Genomic DNA, 26522 nt, shown 5'->3' on the forward strand with positions numbered 1-26522 from the left:
TCTTATTGTTGCAAGTTGCAACCAACATGTTAACATGAATAAAACATGTCTGAGCGATAATTTGAGAGTCTCTACAGAGGAGGCAGTGTAAGATAAAAGGGCCTAATGTGTAAGTTATACTATCCAAATGTTTGACGTTTATTTCGGAGACAATAGACACCACCGGCCCACCCCTCCGTCCGCTGGTCCGTAACAACATTGCCAACGTAAAAAAAGGGGGGGGGGTTGAGATTCTCCCTCTTCCAAAGACTCATTCACTTCATGGCCTTTCTGCCCCTAGTGGCTGTTAGAATATATTCCCTTGTCTACAGTAAACACCGAACCAGAATCATAAACTATCACCTTCTGCCGTGCTATTTAATTTGGTTGATGTCTGTGGCTTTTTTTTTTCTCCACAATTTAATATTAGATAATGTCAATGCCCACTAACAAGTCGTAAATATAAACTGCATTAAAAACCTTTAATGGGCTGCAGTGTGTACTTTTGGGACATAATCAGTGTCTGTTTTTACCCATTACCTTGATCCCTGGCAGCAGAGCGGAATGAAATGGGTAGCTCATTGCATCAGACAGGTCCGAGGAGCTTTTTCTCCATAGGAGGTTAATTTCTTATTGCTTGCCGCATTCACAGAGTTCATTTTGAATCATGTTAGTTTGGCTGTCTATTCCCATTATCGCTATCTGAAAATGCAGGTGTTTTTTTCTCCTCCACTTTGTAAATGTCAGAATGCAATAGAGGCGTCTGACAACTCGAGAATGCAAATGTGCTTTTTCATGTTTCCTTGGGGCTGTGGCTGGGAGTGTTGTTCCTTATTCCTGGTGTGAATCCGAGGCATTAAAACGTAGCATTAAAACGTATTCACCATTCTTACACTTTTTTTTTAGGCCCCTGCCAGATAAATATAGCACAAGGTGACTTTTGATTCCTATTTCCCTTGGAAGACAGGGTGGGGTGGGGTGGGAGGGGGGAGTGTATGGGGCAAAGCCAGGCTTTTTCTGTGGTGGGGGTTTGCTGTGAGGTGTAAGTTACGATGAACAAGGTCCAGGGCCTGTCTGTTGCAACAATGCCAGTGTACAGAGAGTGACTCAGATGCTTACAGGACTTTTATTCCTAGAGATACAGAACATCTGATCACACAGAGCGCACATTGGTCACATGGAACCTCAGATGGAGGGCTCTGATAAAGCTCAACCATAAACTGCATCGAGCCCGGCTCATCTCTCTCTTCAACTCTCTCGCTCAACTCCCCCTCTCGTCCTCCAGCCGGCCCATATTTACTACTTGCCACTTTCTTACACTCTTTCTTTGTCTCTTTTTCTTCCTACCCTCTCCTCTCTCCCTATCTTCGTGGGCAGCCGAGCTTACAGCCCATCTGGCACTGACTCATAGGGCCCACTCTGAGCTGGGGGAGATCAATAGTGACAAACATTGCACATGGCTCTTATATTTAAAAGGATTAGACGTGGCTGCAACCAAACAATCGACGCTGCCTTTTCACGTATCTCTACAGTCCCCTGTTTTAAGAAATATAAATATTTGATAGGCTGTTAAATATTCAGACAGGAATGCTTGCCACCCATTTGAAAATTACAGATTTCCCATCTCTATTTTTGTCTGCTGTGAAGTCGAAGGTCAGAACCTGGCGACCGACAATGTGTCGGTGATCGAGGGGGAAACGGCCACCATCAGCTGCAGAGTGAAGAACAACGACGACTCCGTCATCCAGCTGCTCAATCCCAACAGACAGACCATCTACTTCAAAGATGTTAGACGTAAGTGCTGGTGCCTCAGACACAATGTTAAATATGGTGACGTAAGCGTGAAATATGCAAACACATAGGGGGTTACTTACAAAGAAACACCAAGAACACTTCCACATTGACACTCCCGGCCACAGCACCAAGCAACAATGTGGATAGTGTACCTTTCAGTTCCATAACATCCAGTTTCATTTAAGATACAGGGACACAAAGATATGGAATGTGAATGAATGAGATTTTAAAATGATCGTGAAAGTTTGAGTTATTACCCAAACTGTTAGAGTCCATTTGATCTACTTACTGTAGGTATGCATAAAAAGAAAATAATTAAATTAATTAGCTACTTACTTAACATAAGAGCGGCCTGTTATGCTTATACGCTGAATTAGGGCTGGGGCGAGATGGAGAAAATCAAATATCACAATATTTTTTGACCAAATACCTCAATATCGATACCACAACGGTATTGTAGTGTTGACTACACAAAGAGAATTTTGGTAAATAATCATCAGTAATGTTGATATAATGACTAAGTGGGTAAAGGCAAATAATAGAACAGTTACAACAGTCTGGTAAGTTCAGAAAATGACATCACTACTGTAATGCAGCCTTTAAAACCAGGAAAAGAAAACACTAATGCCATATTACAATATTACGATATCCAAAATCTAAGACGATATCTAGTCTCATATCACAATATCGATATAATATCGATATATTGCCCAGCTCTACGCCGAATCAAAACTGAATATTTATTTTCATGTTCAAACAATAGATAGAATTTCGAAAAAAATAAAATGGTTCAGCCATTTTATGCATGTCTTATTAATTAACAATGGGAATTTTCCATTAAGTTTGAATTTTTAGCAGAAGTCATTTAAGCTTTACTTACTACTAAAGCATGACCAAAAGCATTTTCCCAAAACCAAATTATTTGATTTTTTCCCCCTGTACTCGACATTCAGAACATTAACACAGCAGTACAACAGAGCTTCTCTGTTTTTTGTTTTGGTATAGCTAGTCCTGTGTTGCCAACTCCTTTCCAATGAAAGTAGCTAGCATTAGCTCCAAAAGTAACCAGGACTCACACGGCCATTTGCATATCGGTGACGTTATCGCGCATCACAGTGGTCGTGTCAGCTGACACTGAGGACGACAGGTAGCGACCCCGTGCTGTTGGCAGAAGAGCCGTGCCTGTGACTGTTTTGAGCAGCATATACATGGAAATGAGTTACAACATGTGATTTGATTTGATTTCTCGCCTTTTCCCCCCGACGGTCTGAATAAGTTGCTAAATTTGTCGCAAGTAGGGCTCGGCCACCTCCATGTTTGCTTGTCACGTCGGAGGCGAAAGACTGTCAAACTCTGGTGAGAGCCGTGTGAAGGCAATCCCAGCCCAATTTGTTCAAGTACATCAGCTTCAAGATCAAATCCAAAGCTCTTTTACTTGCAAGGTTCCACATGGAAATATGGAACAATGGCCTGACTGTGTTTGCTCTTCAAAATCCAATTCGTGGTTGAAGAGCCTATTCCTCACATCCTTGTGTCCACATCTAGTCTGCATTTGAGTCTTTGTGCTAATTGCACTATATTTGTGAGATTGTGTTGCACACTAAAAGCCGCTACAACAGTTTTTTCTCCCGCAGGGATGTGTATTTTTGTGTCAGTTTCACATTTTAAGGGCATCCTCTACTAAAAGGAGTCTCTCAGCTTTTGACATTCATTCACAGTGAAGGTATCAGATATCACTACAAGATCAGCTCTAGCTTTTAGGTTAAACGTGATTCCATCTGTCCTTGAATTTTGGGCTCTTTTACACAAGTCATTAAGCTAAGAATGCGGCAAGATTTATATGATAATACACAGCGCCACCATAATGGGAATAGTTCTGTGTCCTTGTCACTATTCGATTTTACGATAATCTCTTAGATTAGGATATTGAACATTATGATTATGCATGAGCATATGGGCTACTGCTACTTCTGCTGAGTTTTTGTCTCTGCTTTTTTTACTTGTTTGTATCTGGGATCTGAGCCAAGATTCAAGGTGAACGAGAAACCCTTCATTTCAGTCTATATTGCATCCCAGCTGTTATTCACAAGTCTAGGTAGCGAGACGCGTGTTCCATTTTCTCTCTTGCGAAGAGCATCAGGGGAGTTTGAATACACATCTTCGTCATATTTGTACAAAGCTATCTGAGAATATGGCAGAGAAGAAGGGATTCATATAAAGCATAGGTCATGTTATGCTCTACATCTTAGAAATGTTTATTTTGACGCCCTGGAGTAGATAGAGACCGGGATCATGTCAGTTGAGAAAAAGCAATGATGAACAATTAGCTTGTATCCTAACAATCAATATTGGCTCTGTACTGTTAAGGAAATCTTTCCACAAGGTTAAGGACAACCCTTTCCTCTTTCATTCTTCGCTAAGCTGCTCCAAGTGGGCCTGTAAACATGTAATTTTCTCTGCCTTGGCAAATGCAGTTCCATTAACAATTACAAAACACAATCTGCAATTAGATCAGAATATATGTCAGATTGCTGACAGGCAGCTAGAGTGTAATTTGGCCGCTGCTGTATGTTAAGTTTTCCCCGTAAGTGGATCTACCCCATGGCAGCACTATTGTAGACTCTGTTCCTAAAAGACTGCCGGTTCTGCGGGGACCCCCCTCAGCCAGTGGCATTGTTACCTGTCAACAGGGCCGCTCGACACAGTGGCAGATCTTTGTCTACAGGTAAGTAAACAGCAGCGACATAGAGACCCACCAGGAGCTACAAGAACAGCAGCTACAAGCAGGCAGCAGCCACAGAAGCAGATGCACAAATACCATGCAAAAAATGATAACAGCTTTAGAGTACCAGTGAAGGCCAAATAAACAAATTTAGATTGCAGCAAATAAAGATGAATTATGTCATAGGTATAGCGGCTGAGCGAGTGTTGTTGGGATGAGGTATTTATGCCGCTAGATATATGCGAACTGACATGCAATTTGGCAGAGTTGTCATCTGAAATGGGAAAAATAAGCTTTTATCAGCAAAGGTGGACCTCTATGGATGGTGATGCAAGATCACACCATTATTTATTCACTGCATCTTTTCTCAGGAGTTCCCTGACTTTGTGTTTTAAAGCTTTAATGTTTAAAATGTTGCTATAGATACTTTGCCAAAACACTTTCCTTTTTGCATCAGATACTGTGGGTTCAAAAAAAAGCTCCTGAAAACCATCTTTCAAATGTCCAGTATTTCTCTAAAACCTTTATAGTCATAACTAAATAAGCCGCATCAAAGTAAAAAAATAAATAAAACTTGACAGTGGAGCTAAAATATAAGCAAACAACCCCACAACAGTCATCACCTTTGATTCAAATGTTCCTAAAAACACTGCGATTGGTGCTTTTTCTGGCCCTTCCCACTTCAAACCATCATCAAGTGTCATGTGAAATGATGTGTTCATGTAGCACCCAATCAATAATAGTGAGAAGTGGTTTGAGAAATAAGGTTTCCAGGGCCTTTAGTTGATTGGAAAAAGTTCCTTCATGAATAAAGTAAAAAGCTACTCCATGACGAACAGCTGTGTAGCCTGAATTCATGTCAGTGTTGTTGGTTACAATGGATTCCCATAATGACATGTTTAAACTGTTAAATTACTTGATTGAATTAAACTATATGTCCAGTACTGTATACCATTTGACCAATTTGGGGCAGCAGAAAAAAGGTGTGCACACAACACTGACATAAAAAACACTTTCTTTCTTTCTGGCTATAGCTGGCAAATGTAGGTCCAATATTTCACTCTCTGTTTGCTCTGACTTTGGTCTCCACCAACTCCTGAGGGAAATATCTGACTAAATCTTAACTACGTTCAACAGTAGGTGCTAACTTATGCTATGAGAGCTGTGAGAGTGAACCAAAACAGGAAAGCTTCAGGCCAAAAAAAACAAAAGCGATTAGCTGAAAGTATAACGCTCCAGGGCGGGTGGTAATTATCTGAGATTTTCCCGCCATGAATGACACCTTTCAAGTGCATGTGACTAATTGCTAATGTAAAAATAATGATTACAGATGCTTAAAATATATAATTGTTATTACAATATATGGCTAAACACATTTCTTGCATGGGCTCTTCAGAGCGTCAATAATGGCACAGTACAAACTGAAAGAATTAGTTGATAGATTGATTACTTGACTTCGAGAAACTTAATGAAGAACAACTGTAATAATCCATTAATCGTTTATCAAAACTACCAAAGATTCACAGACTTCAGCTTCTCGACGTGAATATTTGTCTGGTTTTGTTAGTCTATGAACGCAAAGTGAATATCTTTGGGTTTTGGATTGTCGGTCAGACAATACGAGCGAGTCAAATATGTCAGCATTGGCGTTGGGAAGTTGTGTTGTCTGATATTTTATTGCCCGAATGATTAATCAGGAATCAGCAGATTCATCTCTTATAAAAAATAATCATTAGTTGGCACCCTAATATGTAGATATATTTTAATGAAAATATGCCTAAACAATACTGTACTAGTGCCTAATGAATACTAGATGCTGTGCCTCTTCTATGCTCTTATGTAAGCAGTCAGCTAGTTATGAAACTTCCTTGTATTTAAACTACACTGAGAGTCTCAGAAGTGAAGGGTTTCCCTCCTCAGCAGGTCCTTTGGCTCTCAAAAGTGCATCAGTGTCATTGTTTCCCTTTGAGGAGAGACTTCCAAAGAGCTCTCAAATTATATTGGGCGATGAGGTTTCATGTTGACACTGCCCCGAGACCTTGGGTAATGATCCCGATGCTAAGTGCAAAGCCTGAAGGGAATAACAAACTCCCCATGCTTTAAACAGGGCCTGAATAGAGCTGGTTAGCTCAGATAGATGCAGAGAGGACTTGATAAAGAAGGCAGGTCAGAACATCAAAAGGTCTCCCAATCAAATCAACCAAAGCTGTTTATGCAAAAGAGTGCTTAGGGATGAGAGCTGACCCCAAATGAGAAGCGGAGTAAAAACTCTGAGAGACGGCTAACCTAGTTTGACGACATAAAAAGAAAATTCAGCCAATCTGTAGCGGCGTTGGTATACGGATTCCCGGCTACTTTTGATTTAAGAGTTTCAGGCATCCGACCCTCTCCACCTCCGCTCTGTGATTTAATTCATTATGTATGTTTGAATGCCTCTCCCTTTTCTTTTCTTTTTTTTAAAATATGAGTTTGATGCATCCATCCATGACCAGCAGCAGCCCATTTTAAGAGTTCCTAGCTTGTTAGGAGCCCTCATGAGCACTCTGCACACTTTCCTGTCTTTGCGAGTGCTCCGTGGAGTGTAAAGCTACTTTATAAATCAACTTGTATGAATCATTTTGAAACTCGCTTTTCTTTTACTCAATTAAGGGAGAAAGACCACAAAAGGGGCATTACTTTCTACCACCCTACTCCACCTCTCCTAATCTGTTTCATTTTCTCCTCGGGTTTCCTTTGTCTTCCTCCATCCCATTTCTCATTCTCACCCCCCCCCCCCCCCCCCCTCCCCTCTTCCTTTCTCACCCCATGTCTCACGTTTGTGTCCCTGCACTCTGGATCCTCACCGTCTCTGTCTCACATGTATCCCCAAAGCTCTGAAGGACAGCCGGTTCCAGCTGGTGAATTTCTCTGACAACGAACTGCGGGTGTCTCTGTCCAACGTGTCACTCTCCGATGAGGGATGCTATGTGTGCCAGCTCTACACAGATCCTCCTCAGGAAGCCTACGCAGACATCACTGTCCTGGGTAGGTGCGACGGTGCATGTGTGAACTTCCCCACTCGCTCATCACACCCCTTCTCACATATATTTGTATTGTATTTCGCTCCGTTATAGATAGTGAATAGGAAATAATAGTAATCTCTGATCCTGTTATCTTTAGTAACTGAAACAAAATGTCAGCCAATTAGGCTCTCGCAGTGCTCGACAGCATAACGAAAAGGAGCAGATGCTGAAACTGATGGCTCAGGCCATGGTGGTTCTGGCAGCTGTGTTGACTCTGTGAATCCCGGTGAATGTTGACTTGGATGCTCCAAATGATTCCCTATTGAGAGTCAGCTGTGCCACACTTTGATGCTTTGGAGTGAAATTACTCTAGTTAAGCTTTATTATACATGCAGACATCCTGGGGGATTGAATGGAATTAAAAGCACTTTAAAAGTAATTACGCTAGTTGTACAATTGAGGCCTAGCTGCAGTATTTTCTGAACCAAGGGTTGCATCGAAGAGTCCTTGAAATGAACACCCCGCTGACTTTTTGCTTTCAAGTAACGAGTTCAGCAAGTTTGTTGCGATGACTAATGCCAGGGACAACTGTGCCTTATTCCATCTTGTGTACATTTTTCACCCATGCAACCATAGGATGTAATCACATATACAGTACTTTCCATAGCTTTGGCGTAGAATGTCGGGTAACACTTTATAATAAGGGTGCAAAACATATGCTTAAGTAATGCATAGCTGATGCATGACTCGTGATGAATTAATGAATGTTTCATGAATTCCTTTAGCTGATAAGAAAGAGACTATAACTTCATGTGATTAGAGGTCTGTCGTTTCCACCACTTTGATCAGAACGGAAATATTTTCAACAACTGTTTGATGGATTACCATTACCTTGCACATACGTTCACGGTCCTCAGATGATAAATCCTAGAGACTTTGCTGATCATCTGACTTTTCCTCTGGCACCACCATCTGGTTGACATTTATGTTTTTTTGAGTGAAATGTCTTGGATGACTACTGCATCGATTGCCATGAAATTTGGTGCAGATGTTCATGTCCCCCCTCAGGATAAATTGTAATCACTTTGGTGGTCCCCTGACTTCATCTAGTGCCATCAGGTCAACATTTTCTGTCAAATACTTTACTGCATGAACTAATACCTGCAAAACTGATAACATTCCCATCAACCTCAGCTGTACTTTGTGCATGATGCTAACATGCTAAACTAAGATGGTGAACATGGTACCTGTTCTACCAGCTTGCAGAGTAACTGAAATCTTCAATCCAACTAAATGCTAAGTTAGTAAATTAAATGCACACTTTGTCACTTTTTTACACTGTTCAGTCTCTCTGAAAGCAGAACAGTACTCATTGAAACATAAGTTATTTTTCATCATAGTAGTAGTCCGATGCAAAGAACTGCACCCCCCCCAACCACTCTAGCTTTGACAACCTTCAGTAGGTGCCAGTCGACAAGTCAGGAGAAAATTAACAGACGTTAAAAGCTAACAGAAATGATTAAATAAGATGTTCATCGTAACTTTACCATCATTTCACAAACTGACCCATTAGATCACAATGCGGTATGCTTGACCTGGATGTTTCCTTTCACGTGAAGTAATGTTGTGATACCGATTTTTCATATGAATTGTACATTCACTAAAAGTTGAGCATGAACAGGTATTTGATCGCGTCTCAATGGTGAGGAACAGGAATTCACCCATTAACTTAAAACATGTTTGCACCCTCATTACTAAGCGTTCCCACATTTCCGTGTGTATAAATGTTGGTATGCTGGTGTGTTTCTAACCGTTGCCGTGGGTCAGTCCCGCCAGGCAACCCAATCATCGAGAGCCGCGAGGATGTGGTCAGCGAGGGGAACGAGACGGAGCTCACCTGCACAGCCATGGGCAGCAAGCCAGCTGCCTCCATCAGATGGATGAAAGGGGAGGAAGAACTGACAGGTCAGTAGAATAACAGCCTCCCCGAGTTTGCTTCACATGCTCCAGACCTGTTCACTTCCCTACATATCTCGGTCTCTCAAGGCGATTCCACCGTGATCAAAATGTAGCTCTCCTCTAAATCATTAATGTGTGTTGTACTGATTATGTTACTGGCATATATAGGAAGTGCCACAGATAATGATCATGCTGGCATATACTGCTTTTTTTCCCCTCTCACTCTTTTTTTTTCCACCCATGTGTAAAATCCCCCCAGTCCATGTGTTTGGGCTGCTTGCTCAGCTACAGTATGAAATCATCTAAACCAGGCATTCACAACTGCAAGAGCGGCAATCCAAGCTCGTGTTAGGTTTCATAAAACATTTGACAAACCATTTGCCTTAGAGGCATTCTTTTTTTTCCCTTCATTTTTGGATTTACAATTGCTTGAATATTTTCTGTGAACATTTAGTTACACCTTGAATGCTGATTGAATTCTATGTTGTTTTTTTTAAGACGACCCTACATCTTTTCTACTCACTTTGAACCATCGATACCTGGTAAAGATGGTAATGAACTCATATCTGCACATTTCGGCTTCGTTTCAGCACCTTCGCTTTCAGCAGAGAGCGGTGGTTTATAATCTGGGGTGGTGAAAAATCCTTATTACCTCTCAGTTATGATTAAGGGTCATCAATTATTCATTAAATACTTAGTGTACAGCAAAGGGGGATATTCATTTTAGTCATATTGTATTTACACAGGGTCGATATATCTGGGCTTGGTGTCAAATTATATATGTATTAGAATGGAGAGGATTCATTTGGCTTGTTGAGAGATGAAATATTTAGACAAGAGCGAATCTGAAGCTAAATGCCATCTGTGCCTCCAGTGTTCCCTACAGGAGTCGAAGTCAATTTCTGTTTATGAGTCGTCGAGTGGTTATGTAAGGGGGAGACAACAGGATGGTTGGATCGGCGAATTGCCACCGACATGCTGAGCGGGGCTAATCCATAGTGGCAGCGGATACATAAAGAGAGCCAGAGAGTCACGGCGTCATGGACCCCAGGAAACACAAATCACTGCTCATTACGGACGTGCTAAACAATTCATTAGCTCGAGCGCGCATTGAGATTTAAGGCACACATCGCACTGGCTTTAAAGAATCTCTGTGATCATGTTTTTCCTTACGTCCGTGTGCAGGCAAGACAGCAATAATGGCAAGAAAGAAATCTGCTGGCTGATTTAAACACACTTTCAATTTGTCCGAATTGGTTTTGCAACCATTTATCACGCTGGCAGCTATGGGCCCTGGCCTGAGAGAGACTCAACACACAAGGTGGCATAATGCTTGTTAGCATAAATGACAGCTGCAATATTATTTAAATGTAGTGAAGCCCAGTGCTCGGCTGCAACTGCTAATGTCCCAATTAAATTGACTTTTAAAAGGTCCCATGACATGCTGCTTTTTGGATGCTTTTATATAGGCCTTAGTGGTCCCCTAATACTGTATCCGAAGTCTCTTTTATATAGACCTTAGTGGTCCCCTAATACTGTATCTGAAGTCTCTTTTATATAGGCCTTAGTGGTCCCCTAATACTGTATCTGAAGTCTCTTTTATATAGGCCTTAGTGGTCCCCTAATACTGTATCCGAAGTCTCTTTCCCGAAATTCAGCCTTTGTGCAGAATTACAGCCACTAGAGCCAGTCCCACAATGAGCTTTCCTTAGTATGTGCCATTTCTGTGTCTGTAGCTATTGAGGAAGGGGGGGAAAGGTGGAGGGTGGGGGTGTGGCCTTGACCAACTGCCACTTTGCTCGTTTGAAAGCCATGATGTCTCTCTCTTTCATGGGTGGGCCAAATTCTCTGGGTGGGCAAAGCAGAGAAAGGGGAGGTAATGACCTCATAAGGAGAAGATTCCAGATCGGCCCATCTGAGCTTTCCTTTTCTCAAAGGCAGAGCAGGATACCCAGGGCTCGGTTTACACCTATCGCCATTTCTAGCCACTGGGGGACAAAAAGGCAGGCTGGGGGAACGCATATTAATGTTAAAAAAACCCTCATAAAGTGAAATTTTCATGCCATGGGACCTTTAAATAATGTGTCATAAAAAGCAAAAAGTTTATGACTAACAGTTTATTATTTCAGAAAAAGGAGCTTGCTAAATGATAGACAATGAAAAACCAAAAATAATGGTCTACAACCTAGACCGTGGGTTCCCAGACCTTAGGGACAGCCCTACATGCACACCTGAACCAGCTCATGCTCGAGCTCTGATCCAACAGTAAGGGCTGCGGAGTTGCGACAAGTGCGTTCAAAACCAGACTGATCTCATCAAGTGGCGTATGTATGACACGCCAATTCGTATACCATTTTGGCATGTTATCAAGACGCATAAATCGCTTTTTAGCGTGTTTATCAACGCAAATCAGCCGCCATTGACCTACATTATGAATGTATTTCCGCCGTAGCGAGTAGTATAAAAGGTACGTGGAAGCACATAAGGAGGTTGGTTCGGGGGTCGGATGGGTAAAACACAGGACTTTCACCCAGGAGAGCCGGGTTCGCATCCCGTATGTAGCAATTTTTCAGCCTTTTTTTTTTTTAAGCCTTCCCCAATGTTTCTTTGCTAAACCCAACCGTTTATTTTTTTCCTAAGCATGTTTTTGTCGCTTTTTTGTGTTACTAAAGCCTTTCCCTGTGTTCTTTTCCTAAACCCAACCATTTCTTTTTTTTTTTTTTTTTTACACGCGTGACGTTGTTCTTGCGATAATGTTTACATTTGCTGTATACAGCGTAGACATACACGTGGATAGCTGAAAATGCGTACAGATAACACGCCATTTGGCTTTAGGAAAGTTGCGTGTATGTTTACGCAAAGTCATGATACCATGTTGAAACATAACGCAATGAGTCTGTTAATAACTACTGTGTTAGTGATTTTTTTTTCCACTGCTCGGGGCCAAAAAACTGATGACATTAACGTGTACAGTAGATGGGCTTCTGCCAAAACACTTGCATGTTATGGATTCACAGTGTATAGAAAATAAGATTTCTAAACACGTACATAGTACTTAAGCCAGAGTCTTCTTGTACTTCTTCACCAATTCACGCATTAGTCAGTCCCTCCAGGATTTTACGATCGCAACAATTCATTCGAATTCAACCAATAACGTGAATTCGGTGTCACTCGCAAGTTTGACCAATCACCGCAACTTTACCACAAATTTGACGATTAAGGGACTGTTCGCTATTTATTTAAGGGGCCACCGGAGGAGTTTTGGGACCTTTAGTCAAAATAGACCTGACCCTCCCTTCATCAGCAATACATTTTGGATGACCCTCCAACATGATTGGGAGAAAAAGGATGACCCTCCCCAACAATTTATTGTACCAATTTGCGCTTGGCAAAGTTGTACAGATTTTCATTGTTCTTTTACAGCCATGACATAGATGGCTAAACGGCTGCATTCTCATCTGACGCATCACCCTCCTCTGTTATGGTGTGGTGGCCATTTCAGTAGATTTACTCACTAACATTGTTGTGGAAACACAATAAGCATGGAAACTAAACTCATACTTCCTGCGTTACTTCAAATATGAAGTTACTCCTCTAGTAAACTAGTATTCACATGAAATAAAAACAATAAAACATTGAGACCATTCAGCAAAGCACACTGGGTAATTCAACACTGGTTGCTATGGACTCGTCACTAGGCTTCCTCAGTCATTGAATATTTTAGCATAGGTAAAAGTGCTGAAGCTGAACATTATCCAAAACTCCATTTCTCAGACAAGCATCAATTTGGGAGCTTGCATGCTACTACTCCTTCCTTCTCAAATCCCTTGAAAAGGCTGTCGTTTGTTATCCGTGGCATGAGTTTTGGCTTTTCAAAATAAAAGCTTGCGTCTGGTCAGCTATGTTTTCGTACGGTGTTCTGGATGCTAATCACGCTAATGAATACAATTATTTTTTTCAGCAGACAACAGTTACAACACGATTGAGCTAGCAAAACTGTTTTGTGTTTATATGTGCGAGCGGAATTTATTCAGTTTGGGAAATCCCACGGTCTCTAAGCTACAGGCCTGGCTGACTAAACAGGGAGGGACCCATCTGCTAGCGATAGGGGCCGAGACTGAGAGAGCTATGGAGCTATATGGATAAATATGCACCAAACAAGCCACTTTGAAATTTTGCTCTTCTCATGAATACAAAAGTTGGGAGACCCTCCCCTGTAGACTAAAAAAATTGGATGACCCTCCCATCAACAAAGAATAAAAACACATGACCCTCCCCTATTTTCCTCCGGTGGCCCATACCATAAATACCGAACGGTCCCTAACCGGAGTTTCCTGCAATTCAACCAATCACAGCAGTCCCATGTGCCAGACTTTACGTCAGTATGTGACTCTGAGAGCCACTGACCAAGCGGGAGTGAGAACGGTTTGGCGTAACACGCGTAGGTCGCCAAATTAATTTCCTTGTTTCTGATATGAAGACGAGACGTGTGGGACTCGAACATCTCACATTTACCAACAAAACGTACAGCGAAAGACCGTACAAAATATTTCAGACCGTCCTGCCAACCTGTATACATTTTAACTCTAAATTTTGACTCTAAAGTCGCTGAAAGCTGCTGCCGTTTCGATCCTGTTGGCTCTCTGCAGCTACGCTCGTTATTGTAAGTGCAATGATAAGTTAAAGTCCAATAATTACTTTATCAAACCGTATGAATCTGTGGCCCAGGCCAGGATAGGAAATGAACTAACAATGTAAAGATCAACAAGCCACTGACTAGGGGTGGGGGAAAAAATCGATACAGCATAGTATCGCGATATTTCCCGTGGCAATACTGTATCGATACACAGACGCCAAGTATCGATCTTTTATTATTTAAATTGCACATGAGAATTTAACTTTTTGGTAGTAGAATAATAAAATCAATTGCTTATTCAGTCCACCAGATGGCGCTGTTTGTTTTCTGGTGAGGTCAGCGGGGTGACTGTCAGCGTGCAGGAGGATGTAGATAAAATAAACATGGCAGCGTCAGAGAAAGAAATCAGAAATGCACCATCTGCGTTTAAATCAAGTGTTTGGACTTTTTTCGGATTTTTTAACAAGGAAGGGACAACTGAGATGGATATGAGACATGGGATTTGCAAGGAGTGTCGTATGCAAATAAAATACTCAGGGAATACCACAAACATGAGGGCTCATCTCACACGCCACCATCCAGAGTTAGCGTTGGCCGAGGGGCGGTAAAGCTAATGCTAAACCAGCTCCCGAAAAACCAACCAACACTGGACACACTTAGCTTGACAAAGCTACCTCCCAATTCAGAGCGAGCTAAGAAAATAACTCAAGCTATCGCCTACTTCATGTGCAAAGACCTGCGTCCATACAACGTTGTGGAAAATGAGGGATTTTGTCACTTGCTAAAAACACTGGAACCAAGGTACGTGACTCCGTCGCTACCGCTTTTTTCACAGATACAGCCGTACCCAAGCTCTACAGAGAAGTTAAGCTTTAAAGTTAAGGAAAGTTTGAAACCAGCAGAACGTGTTGCATTGACTTGTGATGCATGGACGTCACGGGCAGTGGAGTCCTATGTGACTATTACAGCTCATTATCTCACAGAAGACTGGCAACTGCTGTCTCACGTTCTCCAAACTAGAGCAGTACACGAAAGTCACACCGGGGCAAACATCGCTAACCTTCTGCAAAATGCAGCACGGGAATGGGGGATTGCAGACAAAAACCTGGTGGTTGTCACCGACAACGCTTCTAACATGGCCGTTGCCGTTCAGTTAGCGGGACACCTCCATGTGAAGTGTTTCGCACACACGCTGAATCTGGCGTCGCAGCGCGCGTTAAATCTGCCAGCAGTGGCCAGGCTCATGGGGAGAGAGTACGGCGAATAACCAGCTTTTTTCAACAGAAGCACGGTGGCAAACCACGCTTTGGAGAAAAAACAGATGATGTTACAGCTCCCGACCCATAAACTGAAGACTGATGTCAGCACGAGATGGAACAGTGCTTATGAAATGCTACTGCGGTTTCTTGAACAGCAGCCTGCCGTTTGTGCAGCGCTGTTGTCTCCCGAAGTAAGAAAGAGTAGCACAGATGTCTTCACATTGAATGAGTCTGATATTGGGAACGCTGAAGAAATTGTGCGAGCATTGAAGTCGATGCAAGTGGCGACCACTGTGATGTCTGAGGAAAAGAATCCTACTCTCTCACTCGTCGCACCGCTGCTCGCACAGTTGTTACATGACACACAGGACAACATTGGTGACACAGCGCTAATCAGAGACGTCAAAAAAAGCATCAGTCAAGATCTTAACAAGAGATATGCCAGTGCAGCAGAGAAGAACACCCTCTACACAGCATCATCCCTGGACCCCCGGTTTAAAACCCTGCCATTCCTGTCCCCAGAGGAGAGACAGGAAACCTTTGCCAGAGTGGTTGCCGGGGCAGTAACCCTTCAGGTAATCAAACATTTAAATAATAATTAACCCACATGTCACTCTCTACTAATATTGTAGTCATATTAGTAAAGATTAAAAAAATAAAGACAAACTATAAATTACCAAATATAAACAACATTTTCTGCATACTTAATTAAAGATACAGTACATATTTATTCTCTCCTACTGTGTGTGTGTGTGTGTGTGTGTGTGTGTGTGTGTGTGTGTGTGTGTGTGTGTGTGTGAATTTTACAGGAAGAAATTAGGCAGCAGATCATCTCTGAGCCAGAAGTCCAGGAGCACCAGGAGGAACCTGGCTATACTGAAGAGGAACCTGGACCAGCCAAAATGAGGAAGTCATGTGGGCTAACAGACTTACTTGGTCAGACTTATGGTGATGTTGGAGCCCCAACAAAATCATTAACTGCCATAGCTGAGGAGGAAGTGAAAAGATACCAGGAGGTCACACCACTGTCACTCACAGAAGAGCCTCTAAGCTGGTGGAAATCACATGAGCGAGTCTATCCTTTCCTGGCCAAGCTGGCAAAAAGATACCTTTGTATCCCAGGTACTAGCGTCTCAGCCGAAAGGGTCTTCTCGACGGCTGGAGACATTGTCACAGCACAAAGGAGCACTCTGAGCTCAGAGCATGTTGATCAGCTCCTCTTTCTGAGCAAGAATGCTGACATTCCTTCACTGTCCAAATGTTTTTGAACTTTTTTTAGTACCAAGGTTGGCAGCAAACAGTAGCCCATTTTGTTTACTTAAAGAGTACATGTTGCAATTTATTTAATTTTAACATTTTATTTGAATGTAAGGCTACATGTTTTATTTTATTTAAATTTAACAGTTATTGCCTTTCCCTAGGGGCTGAAGGGCCTGCACAACTTTTTTTGTACAAGTTTCATTGTAAAAAATACCTGTAGTAGCACAGCAGTGCATACCTGTTTGTATTACAGTCTAGTCCACCTTAATTAAAAATGCAAACAGTTCAGTTTGCCAGTTGTATACAACATTTATAACATATTCATTAAAGTGCTGGTTAGTCAGTCAGCTTGACAGTCCCATTTTACAGCAATAAAATTCATGTGAGATGAACAAACAATGAAGTTGGAAAAAAGGTAATAAATTGCAATATATTGCAGAATATCGCAATATGTTTAAAATCGCAATAATATCGTATCGTGACCTAAGTATCGTGATAATATCGTATCGTGGTACCTCTGGTGATTCCCACCCCTACCACTGACACATATGTTCAAATTTGATTCATTCAATAAATTATTATTTTTGTCTTAAATCCAACAGCCTTTTTCATATTATACCAACAGTTGCAGCATCCTGAGCCTTTGGTAAGATTATTAGGAAAACTCAGCCCAGAGTAGTTTTATTTTCCCCGAAATAAGTTTTATTTTTATTTTTGAAGAAGTATATATATTTGTCGCTCGCAACTTCATTGCAACAAAAATACAAAAGACATTGCAACTTTTATCGCAATTTTGTACAAAAGCTGCCGCAAAATCAGGCATTTTGGGCCGCAACAATGTAAAAATAAAATTCTGGAGGGACTGATTAGTAAACAACCAGTTTTGACCCAACAGAATGACTGTTAGATGATTCGTACTCATCAGCAATATTTTGTCCGGATTTTGCAGGACGTGAACGTTGTATTGATAAATTACAGCACCCCGTCCCATTCTGTGCGTCGGTTTGTCCAGGTGCTCTCCACATAGTTTTTTAAGTTCCTATGGCTTAGGAACAGCGCCTACTGTATAACGGCATGGAAAAACCCCTGTAAAAAAAAAAAAAATTCAGTTACTTTAACTGGTTAAAATGTATTTAGTAATTTCATTACGTAACGCCATTACATGTAACTAGTTACTCCCCAGCGCAAACAGCTTGATCAGTGGCTGCTTTTCAGTGTGTTGGCAGGCACAAGACTGGGGTTAGAAACTGACTGAAAGAAAATGTCACCCTGAGAAGAGGCTACGCTTGATTGCGCCGGGATTGATCAGCGGTTGATGCTCACACGAGCGTTTGATTTGACATCTCTGCTGCAACAATCCCATCTCCTCTGCATTCAGATTCGAGTCCTTCCACGACCTGATTCACAGTTGTTTTCCTCATCAGGGATTGGATGACACTGATAATTGACAAGCGTTGGTTGGTCTGTACAATTATAATGGCTCCATCTGTATTAGTCTGATCTTCAAACATGACTCAGGACTTTCAGAAGTTTATTTTTTATTTTTTTAACTGTATTGTTTTGTAAGAAGAATCATGACCAAAATAATTGACGCAAGGAGTCAAATCAAGGACTCGTTTTTTTTAAATGACGATGAGTGCAAGCAAAGCTATATTCCTGATCTTGAAATGTGCTCTGCCTGTCCCTTCGGTATTTTGCATGGTGCAGAAGTCAAATGAGAGGCACAACTTGACTGTACTGCCTTGTCATGCAGACAAGGTAGTATAAGACCGGATGTTGGTAAAGAAATGTCTCTATGAGATTGCATGCAAGTAGCTCTGTCTTTTGCAAAAACAAATCAGCAGTGTTGGTAGTCTTGTCCATTGAGGGGACTGCAGCCATGACATGTCGCATAAAACATAACCGCACAAACATAAATTAAACAAGTCACACATGTACCTTTTCTGCCCTAGTCTTCACAGCGCTGCGGAGGAAGGTCTGGCTAGTCCACACAGCATTCCGGGATGGGAGAAAAACGTGCTCTGGTTTATTGGCATTTCTTTAAACCAACTGACAGACCTGTAAAACTGAGTTTCCCCACAAAGTATCAGGCAAGAGCACCACTTTAAATCTTTTCCCGACGTGCTGATACGTTTCTTAGAAATAAGTCATTCAGCATGAAAAAAGCATAAAAAATGGCCAATCGACTAAAGAAATCTTAGTCGACTAAAACAACCGATTAGTTGACTAATTGACTAAGAGGGGGCAGCCCTAGTGATTTGCCATATTGTGATTGTGTGTGTGTGTGTGTGTGTGTGTGTGTATATATATATATATATATATGTAAAATATCCATATAAGTGTGAATTATATGGATATTATTTCAACAATTTATCCAACCCTACCACGTTTGCTCTACAGTATACCATCTTTTCCTGAGCCAATTTTGTAATGCAGCACTGTGATTGGTATGAGACAATTATCGTGACTGTCTGAGAGGATAATGACTCACCACGCCCCTCCAATTCATACTCCACTTCACCCAACTCTTTGGCGCAGATGCACATGGAAACGCCCTCACTGACATTACAAATGTGACCTAGTGCTGCGCTTCAGTCCTTGTGATTGCACAACGACAATAGAGCCCTTAATGCGAAATGTGTGGCGTTATTTGGCGAGGAGACGGCATTGTTCTGTGAGCGTTTCCGCTGATCACCGAACTCCACTTTAACTAAAGATGGTTGGAATTAACTAATTTGCTGTGTGTCACGTTAATGCTCTCTGGGCTTTTTAGAGTGAAGTTAAATCACTTAGATGTAGGCTATAGTTAACTGCTTCCAGGGGTCAAATAAATGTATACCATAAGATATAGCCTATGTTTAGACTTACAGTACATTGTTCTACGTCCTATAATTATTAATGTGTGCATCAACTGTTTGCCAGTCAGTACTTTTTACCATCTGATTCATTCTGCAGCAAAATAGCAAGATAATCACAGTTTCTTAATGAAAGTCATTTATTTTTAATGTGTTCCCATCACACTTTTTACTCCAGTTATCATTATGCTACTTGCTCTTCTTGAACGGTCTGTGTGCTTTTCAAACAGCCTGTTCTCTCACTGCAGTTGAGTGGTCAAATGTAATACTCTCATTCGCACTGACCACTCACCTATCCTAGTATATTTATTTTATGTAGGCAGGTCTTGGATGGGTGGGTGTGTGTTACACGGGGTTAATATCCATCAAGAGGCCACATATGTGTGTATTGGTGATCATCAACTGTGGAACAACAGTGTTTTGCCCTCCCTGAGTCCAGTCGGGCTCCCCTGTGACAAGGCTGAAATGGAAGTGTGCCGCAGGTCAGAGTGGGGCTGTAATTATTTCCTCACTTCATTAAGTGCGAGTAAACCATCACACTCAGCACTGCAGCTAATGTGATGCCCCTGTGGCATTGTAATGCTCTCCAAATGAATGCCCCTCTGACAGCCTAGGGCCTAGTGGGCAGCAGATTACTGCAGGGTTAGCCCCAACAAAGCACAACCCTCAAGCGGCAGAGGCATTCATTATCAGGCGTATATGAGCCAGCCACTCCTCACTGCTCTCGTCAGAATCAAAGACCTCGGGCCCGTCTGAATCCTCTGGTCTCGTTCAGGCGCTGCATCGCTGAATCATAAATTAAATGTAAAAGCCATTTGAAAGCCCTCCACTTTGACAGGTAATGTGCTCTTAATAGCTTTGACTATTAGGGATGCACTGATTGTGAAATTCTAAAAAATAAAAATTTTAAACAACAATATGGCCGATGCCCGGTGTTTGTTGTTGCTGTTGTTGTTGTTGATTTTGTTTTCGTTATGTATACCCATATTGTGCCAGGTAAATAAAGAAATCTTCATAATAAAAAATAACTGAACTGTTTGACAGTCATTAAGCATTTTGAATGATTTTGAAATCACACAAATTTATGCCTTGATAGCCTACTTTACAACTACCTATAACTATACTAACTACAACTACTACTATAGATACCGTAAGCATTTCTGCCTTGTTGCAGCTCAGTCCATTTCTCTTCTCATCCAAGATGTGAGACAGAGAGCTAAGCAGTGGCTCACTGTCCTGGTGCATGGAGCACATTAGGTATTTGTGTGCCATTTGTGCCAGTGCTAAACAGAGGTAGCCTAGAAATCTAGACACACCCTATCGGCAGCAAATGTAATTTGCAGCCAGGTGGGTCTAGCAACTCTCCGTTGGCTTGCGAGCTGGAAAAGCCAAACTCTAGCCGGGCCAATCACATTGTGTATTGAGTCGGTGGGCGGACTTAACATAATAACGGCAGAGTTACGACGGTTCTGCGTGAATTCCCTGCTACTTGCAAACAAAGACGATGGCTGCTGCTGCTGGCAAACAGTGGTCTTCCAAATCGGCTGGAAGACTTGGAGTTAAGCTTTTCTTTGAGAAAAGAACAAAGAACGGCACTGAAGTCGGTCTTAAAAAAGGTATCAACTAGCATTGCTCTGGTTGGTTGAAGCGCTATCCTATTACGTGCAGAGGGAATTTGAAAGACAACCGTTTATCCCGCCCCTCGGATTGAGCCCTGCCAATGGTGAGTTCCCAGACCCAACATCTTGATGTGGGTCTGGCTTGTCAGGCTAAAACAGAGGTGTATATTTCTCAAACTGTCTCCAATATCCAAGTGCCGTCGCATTTCTGCACTCTTACATCATGCCAGTGTCAGAGTCATGCCAAGCCAGAGGCTTCTTCTTTGAATGAACAGCTGGCTATGCCAGCTATAATGTTGTCCGAGTCCGACCAGAAATCACAAAAAAAAAAACATTTAGCTGGCAAAAAATAGATGCGACACAACAGAAACATTGGCAACTGCCATGGTGAATGTTATCTTATTTATTATTTGCAAACGGGGTTCAAAATACCTTTTTTGTCCACCAGTCAAATGGCAAGAGAATCTTCAAATTTTACCAGCCACTCATTAGATAGTTTTTTTTGCTGGTGAGTGAAGCAAATTTACCAGCTACTTGCATATTTTACCAGAATTTGGCTTGTGGATGGTGACAATCTTATAACCCTGTTGTTGTTTTTTTGAGCTGTTAAGCTGTAAAACCTCCCCTCTCGTTTTCATGTTTTTCTAGGTGAGACAACAGTTGAAGAGACGTACGACAGGATGTTTACGGTCACCAGCCGAGTAAGATTTTCTGTCACTAAAGAGGATGATGGAGTGCCAGTGGACTGCATCATTGACCACCCTGCTGTAAAGGACCTCCTGGCTCAAAGACACTTGGAAGTGCTATGTGAGTGACCTAAAGCTGTACTTTTATCTGAGACTAGAACAATACTAAGCCCCATAGATAGTGCTACAGACTGCCTCTTTCTTGCTTGGGCAAGTTGGAGACTTAAAGTGCTCATATAATGCTTTTTGGCTTTTTCCCTTTCCTTTTGTGCATGTAATAGGTTTACAAAGTGAAAAGGGATTTACCATCTCCAACAGAAAACCCTGTTCACAAACTGCTCCAAACAGCTCTGTTGTAGTCCAGCCTTTACTTCTGTGACGAACGTGCGTCACTTTGTAACACGTTATAATGCTCACCTAGCTGCTAGCATGGCACCCCTCCTACTCTGCTTCTGACTGGCTTGTAGTGCTTACCTCAGCATGTGTGACTCCCAACAAAGATGGAACAGAAGTGTGATGCCTCAGTCTGTAGCTAAAACAGAGAGCTCAACACACAGGGTGAAAAGAGGAGCTGCAGCAAACAAAAATATGGTGTTTTTGAAAATTAAACTATGTAAACCTATGCTGATATAACCTCTAAATACAATTGTCAGGTCCATAACGTCAAGAACAACACAGACAAACGCTTTAAGAATTGATTGAATAAATTATGAATTAAATTTGGCGGTATGGCTCTGTTCAGAGGAGTCCCCTGACCTTTCATGAGCACCATGAAAAAGTGGTGACTCAGGGGACAGCAGCAGCATTAGGGGACGCTCACAAAGTTTAATACTGGGAGAGCTAAACTATTCCCCCATATGAACAGTGCAGCAACAATGACATAGAAGCAAATGCCACGTTATACACAACAAGATGGAGCAGGGGAGGAGGTGGGTAGCAAAAAGCGAGCAGCAAGCATTTGGAGCAAACTAAAGCAGCAGTAGGAACAAGCTAAAGTAGCAGCATTTAGGAGCAGCTAAGGCAGCAAGCAGAAGGAGCAAACTGAATCAGCTTAAGTAGCGCGCCGTGTTGAGTGTAGCCATTGAGCAGCGAGGGGAGTGACCAGCTGATGCACTAATGCAGATCAGCTGCTGCAGCTCAGCTGATGCACATCAGCTGATGAGACCGTGTTGTCGACCAATTGCGGTTAGCAGCGTCTTGACTACCTGGCCTGCCAGAACTGACGCTGACGCTCAATTTATGAACCTGAAAATGAGCATTATATGATCACTCTGCCTATTTCAAACACTTCTGATAATTGAAATGGTACCACCCACTAATAATCACAGTTTTTTAAAGTTAAAAAATAATAATATTCAGAAATGTTTACAGTCAAACAGTCAAATGGTTGGGAAACTTGGAAATAATTACAGACAGAAGAAACTACACTGCTGACATCTCAAAAAGCAAGCAACACAGACAGGGTCCTTTGACAGTCACTAGCGCAATTATGCTGCTTGGAGAGAGTCAAAATATTTGGCTTAATCAACCTTTCAACTCTAAGGAGACATATTTAAGCTAGTTTTGAGCAGAAAGGCGTTCGAGTTCCTCTTTTAGTCCATGGGCTAACATCGTTTAGGTTTGCCTTAAGGACAAAAGACGTTTGTGATTTAAATGAATCATTTCAAACACTTGTCTCTGAGTCCGACCAAAGTTAAAAATGGAAAGCAACCAGCTAGCTATTATAGCAAACTACACAGGGATCAACATCCTCTCTACAATGGTGGAGAGTGCAAAGTTAGCATGACCCATAGAGTCACAATTGCCACATTTATGGGAAACACACTCGCTGCTGCCTCGTTAGCTTGCTAATTCCACCTAACATGCCTTCATCATACACTACAGAAAATTAGCCAAACAAAGTTGTCACTCGTGGTGATAGCAATGTGCTTTCCTACAATGTGACAAGTGTGTGTGAATGAAACATTAAGTTGTTACATTTTACCAATTTAGAGGCCAGCCGGCTGGCTAGTAAGCTAGCTTACTTGCTAGGGGGCTAATTATTTAGAGGTGCAGAGAGGGAGAGCGAGAGAGAGAGGTTTATTACGGTCTTTACATTAAATATCAGGGTATAGGGTATTAGTTTATTAATGTTAATTTGTTTTGTAATGTGTAGGTATGTAGAGAACTTTTAAAAGACATGTTATTGTTAAAATAAATATACCTAAACAAGTAGTTATGTATATCTCGTATGTTTGCCATCTTATGGCCATAATGTGCAAAAATAGATATTCCAATCATTCAAACCTATGTGTTTTTTAGAAGGAACATTCAACCATCACTTTTGGCCAGTTTTGACAGGTCTTATGTGTATTGGATTGATCAGATGAGATGGGAGCCTTGTGTGTGCGCCCTTACAGTCGTTTGTTTGCTATTCTCAATACCGTTTTCACGCCGACGGCCGCCAATGCCGATGGTGTGGGACACACCGCACAAATTATCGGCCTAGCTTGGACCAACAGCCGCTTTGGTGCATCAGGGCCATAAGATGTCATAAGAGACCCAGGGTATCATCTGACCATCAGATCATAGATTTGATTAGATTAGATTTGCAATGCCTGTTATCTGTGGATCACATAGTCCTGGTATTCTAGTCTCACAGCCGACTGGTGCCTTGGCCCATGAGATACAGTCACCCCAAGGGATAAAAACAACTTTTGCTTAGATGTCAAATGATGTTTAAATAGTGCATTGATTGAAGAGGTAATATAGGCTGCCTTACAGTGTAAAACATCAAAGAAAGGTTAAGGTAGCCTTTTGTAGTCTGCGTCGTATATTCATTTTTTTCAGGTAGACTACTGTTTTATCTGACCTTTCAAGGAAAAAGAGAAAGCTTGAATGAAACTGTTTGACATTTTGGTAATCTTTGGTTAGCATTGATAAGAAGAAAAAAGAAAAAATTCTGTAAGGTACTGCAGACTTACTAGATGTCTACTGAGCACATTGGATAATCATTTCATCATCCTCTTTGTTTCACTTTTGGCTGTTAACTTTTGCTTTGGCTGTAGGTAGGGAAAAGCCAGTTTTTTTTATAACTTAAGACATTGGAGTATTGTGAATTTCCAATCTTTTCTTTCCAGATAAACCAGAAGTGAAGATTGTGGTGACATATCCTGACGGTTTAACCAGAGAAGGTGACAATCTAGATTTGACATGTATCGCAGAAGGAAAACCACAGTGAGTAAACTGTTTCATACTTTCACCATTTATCCCTTTTCTGCCAGTCCAATCACTCCCTTAACCTTCCCATTCTATTGTACCATTTAAATGTTTCCAGTTGTTTGCATGCTGTATAAAGCATATCGTTAGACAGGGTCTGCCTATGGCCCTCCTCAGACAATTTCAGATTTGACCTTTATTTCAGATTTCTAGCGTGGATAGACAGCGCCTGAGTGATGTGTGTGGTATTTGTGTTCTCCAGTCCCCATCAGATCAACTGGCTGAGAGTAGATGAGGACGTGCCGCCTCACGCCGTGGTCACCGGCTCTGATCTGTACATCGAGAACCTCAACAAGTCCTACAACGGCACCTATCGCTGCGTGGCATCCAATGCTGTGGGAGAGGCCTACGACGACTACATCCTCTATGTATATGGTAGGTATTAGGCTTCATTGCACTTGATGTTCAAATTGCCTTCATCACTCTTTTAAACTCAGTCTCTATTGCTGATAATATGAGGTTTATAGACATATCTACCTACAGCAGCTTGGGCAGTCAGGGGATTGTATTGAACTATAATAATTTACTACAGCATTTGTGCAACAAACAGAATCACATTTCAAACGTATATTGGTGTAAGCCATTATTGAGAGGAACGGGGAGCTTAAAATCACAGAAGGTGGCTGTAGTTGACAAATCCACAGAGCTCTGAATTCATGTTGAAGATTTGAGCTGCCGCTGTACTATAAATTCATGTTGAGTTAAAACCATACGAAGCAGAAAATATAGGATAAAGTGGTTGTTGACTTTGAATTGGCTTGTCAGGAACCCAGGAAGTTAATCACAGTCATGGGCTGTGATTAATCACAATCAGAGGTGTATAAAGTACTAGAGACTCTCTATCAAGTGCTCTATCAAAAAAGTGACTTGAGTAGAAGTAGAAGTGCTCTTTAAGCACAACACTTAAGTAGAAGTACTAAAGTATTCAAAACATGTTGTACTTAAGTATTGCAAGTAGTTTATTTTAAAATGTACTACTCAAGTACTGAAAGTAAAAGTACAAGTATTGTGTTATTTAGTTATTCAAGAAAGCAGTCAAAAGTTTGAATATCATATTGTTTATATTATGTCAAATGTTTAGCCAAGGCTGTAGCCAAAGGAATTAACAAATATTAATTATATTAAAAATAACAAATACTGAAATAAAATGTACAATTATCACACTGTGCAAGTAAAATGAACATCCTCTCCAGCACAGTAACGATTAAAGTCCCCAAAAAGGTTATCACACACACAGCTAGTAACGTGTGATGTACAGGAAAGTTAGCAAGCTAGCAAAATACAGATAAACTAGCAGTTTCACATCACAGGGTCAAACGGTTAACATTCAGTACTCACTACAGACTCAAACAACTCAGGAATAACTTCATCTGCTGCAACAATGGCTAAATAGAAAGAGTACAAACTTACATCGTCTCTAACTTCTGAACAGGCAACCATAATGAAAAGAAACAACGCGATCTCTGGGATTTCTTACGTAGATTACGTAATTA

At 41.5% G+C, this 26522-nt stretch overlaps 1 protein-coding gene across 1 annotated transcript in view; it reads left to right on the forward strand.

Annotated features, from left to right (window-relative positions):
* Nucleotides 1-26522, forward strand: part of cadm1b (cell adhesion molecule 1b) — a 168269-nt gene that overhangs the window by 117202 nt on the left and 24545 nt on the right. The window contains exons 4-9 of the mRNA XM_028572906.1: nucleotides 1627-1773; nucleotides 7367-7519; nucleotides 9325-9462; nucleotides 21734-21892; nucleotides 24891-24987; nucleotides 25232-25404. Of these exons, the coding sequence (XP_028428707.1) occupies nucleotides 1627-1773; nucleotides 7367-7519; nucleotides 9325-9462; nucleotides 21734-21892; nucleotides 24891-24987; nucleotides 25232-25404 (867 nt within the window). The remainder of the gene's footprint in view (nucleotides 1-1626; nucleotides 1774-7366; nucleotides 7520-9324; nucleotides 9463-21733; nucleotides 21893-24890; nucleotides 24988-25231; nucleotides 25405-26522) is intronic.

The sequence above is a fragment of the Perca flavescens genome, chromosome 3 (genome assembly GCF_004354835.1).
Source record: "Perca flavescens isolate YP-PL-M2 chromosome 3, PFLA_1.0, whole genome shotgun sequence".
Lineage (NCBI taxonomy): Eukaryota > Metazoa > Chordata > Actinopteri > Perciformes > Percidae > Perca > Perca flavescens.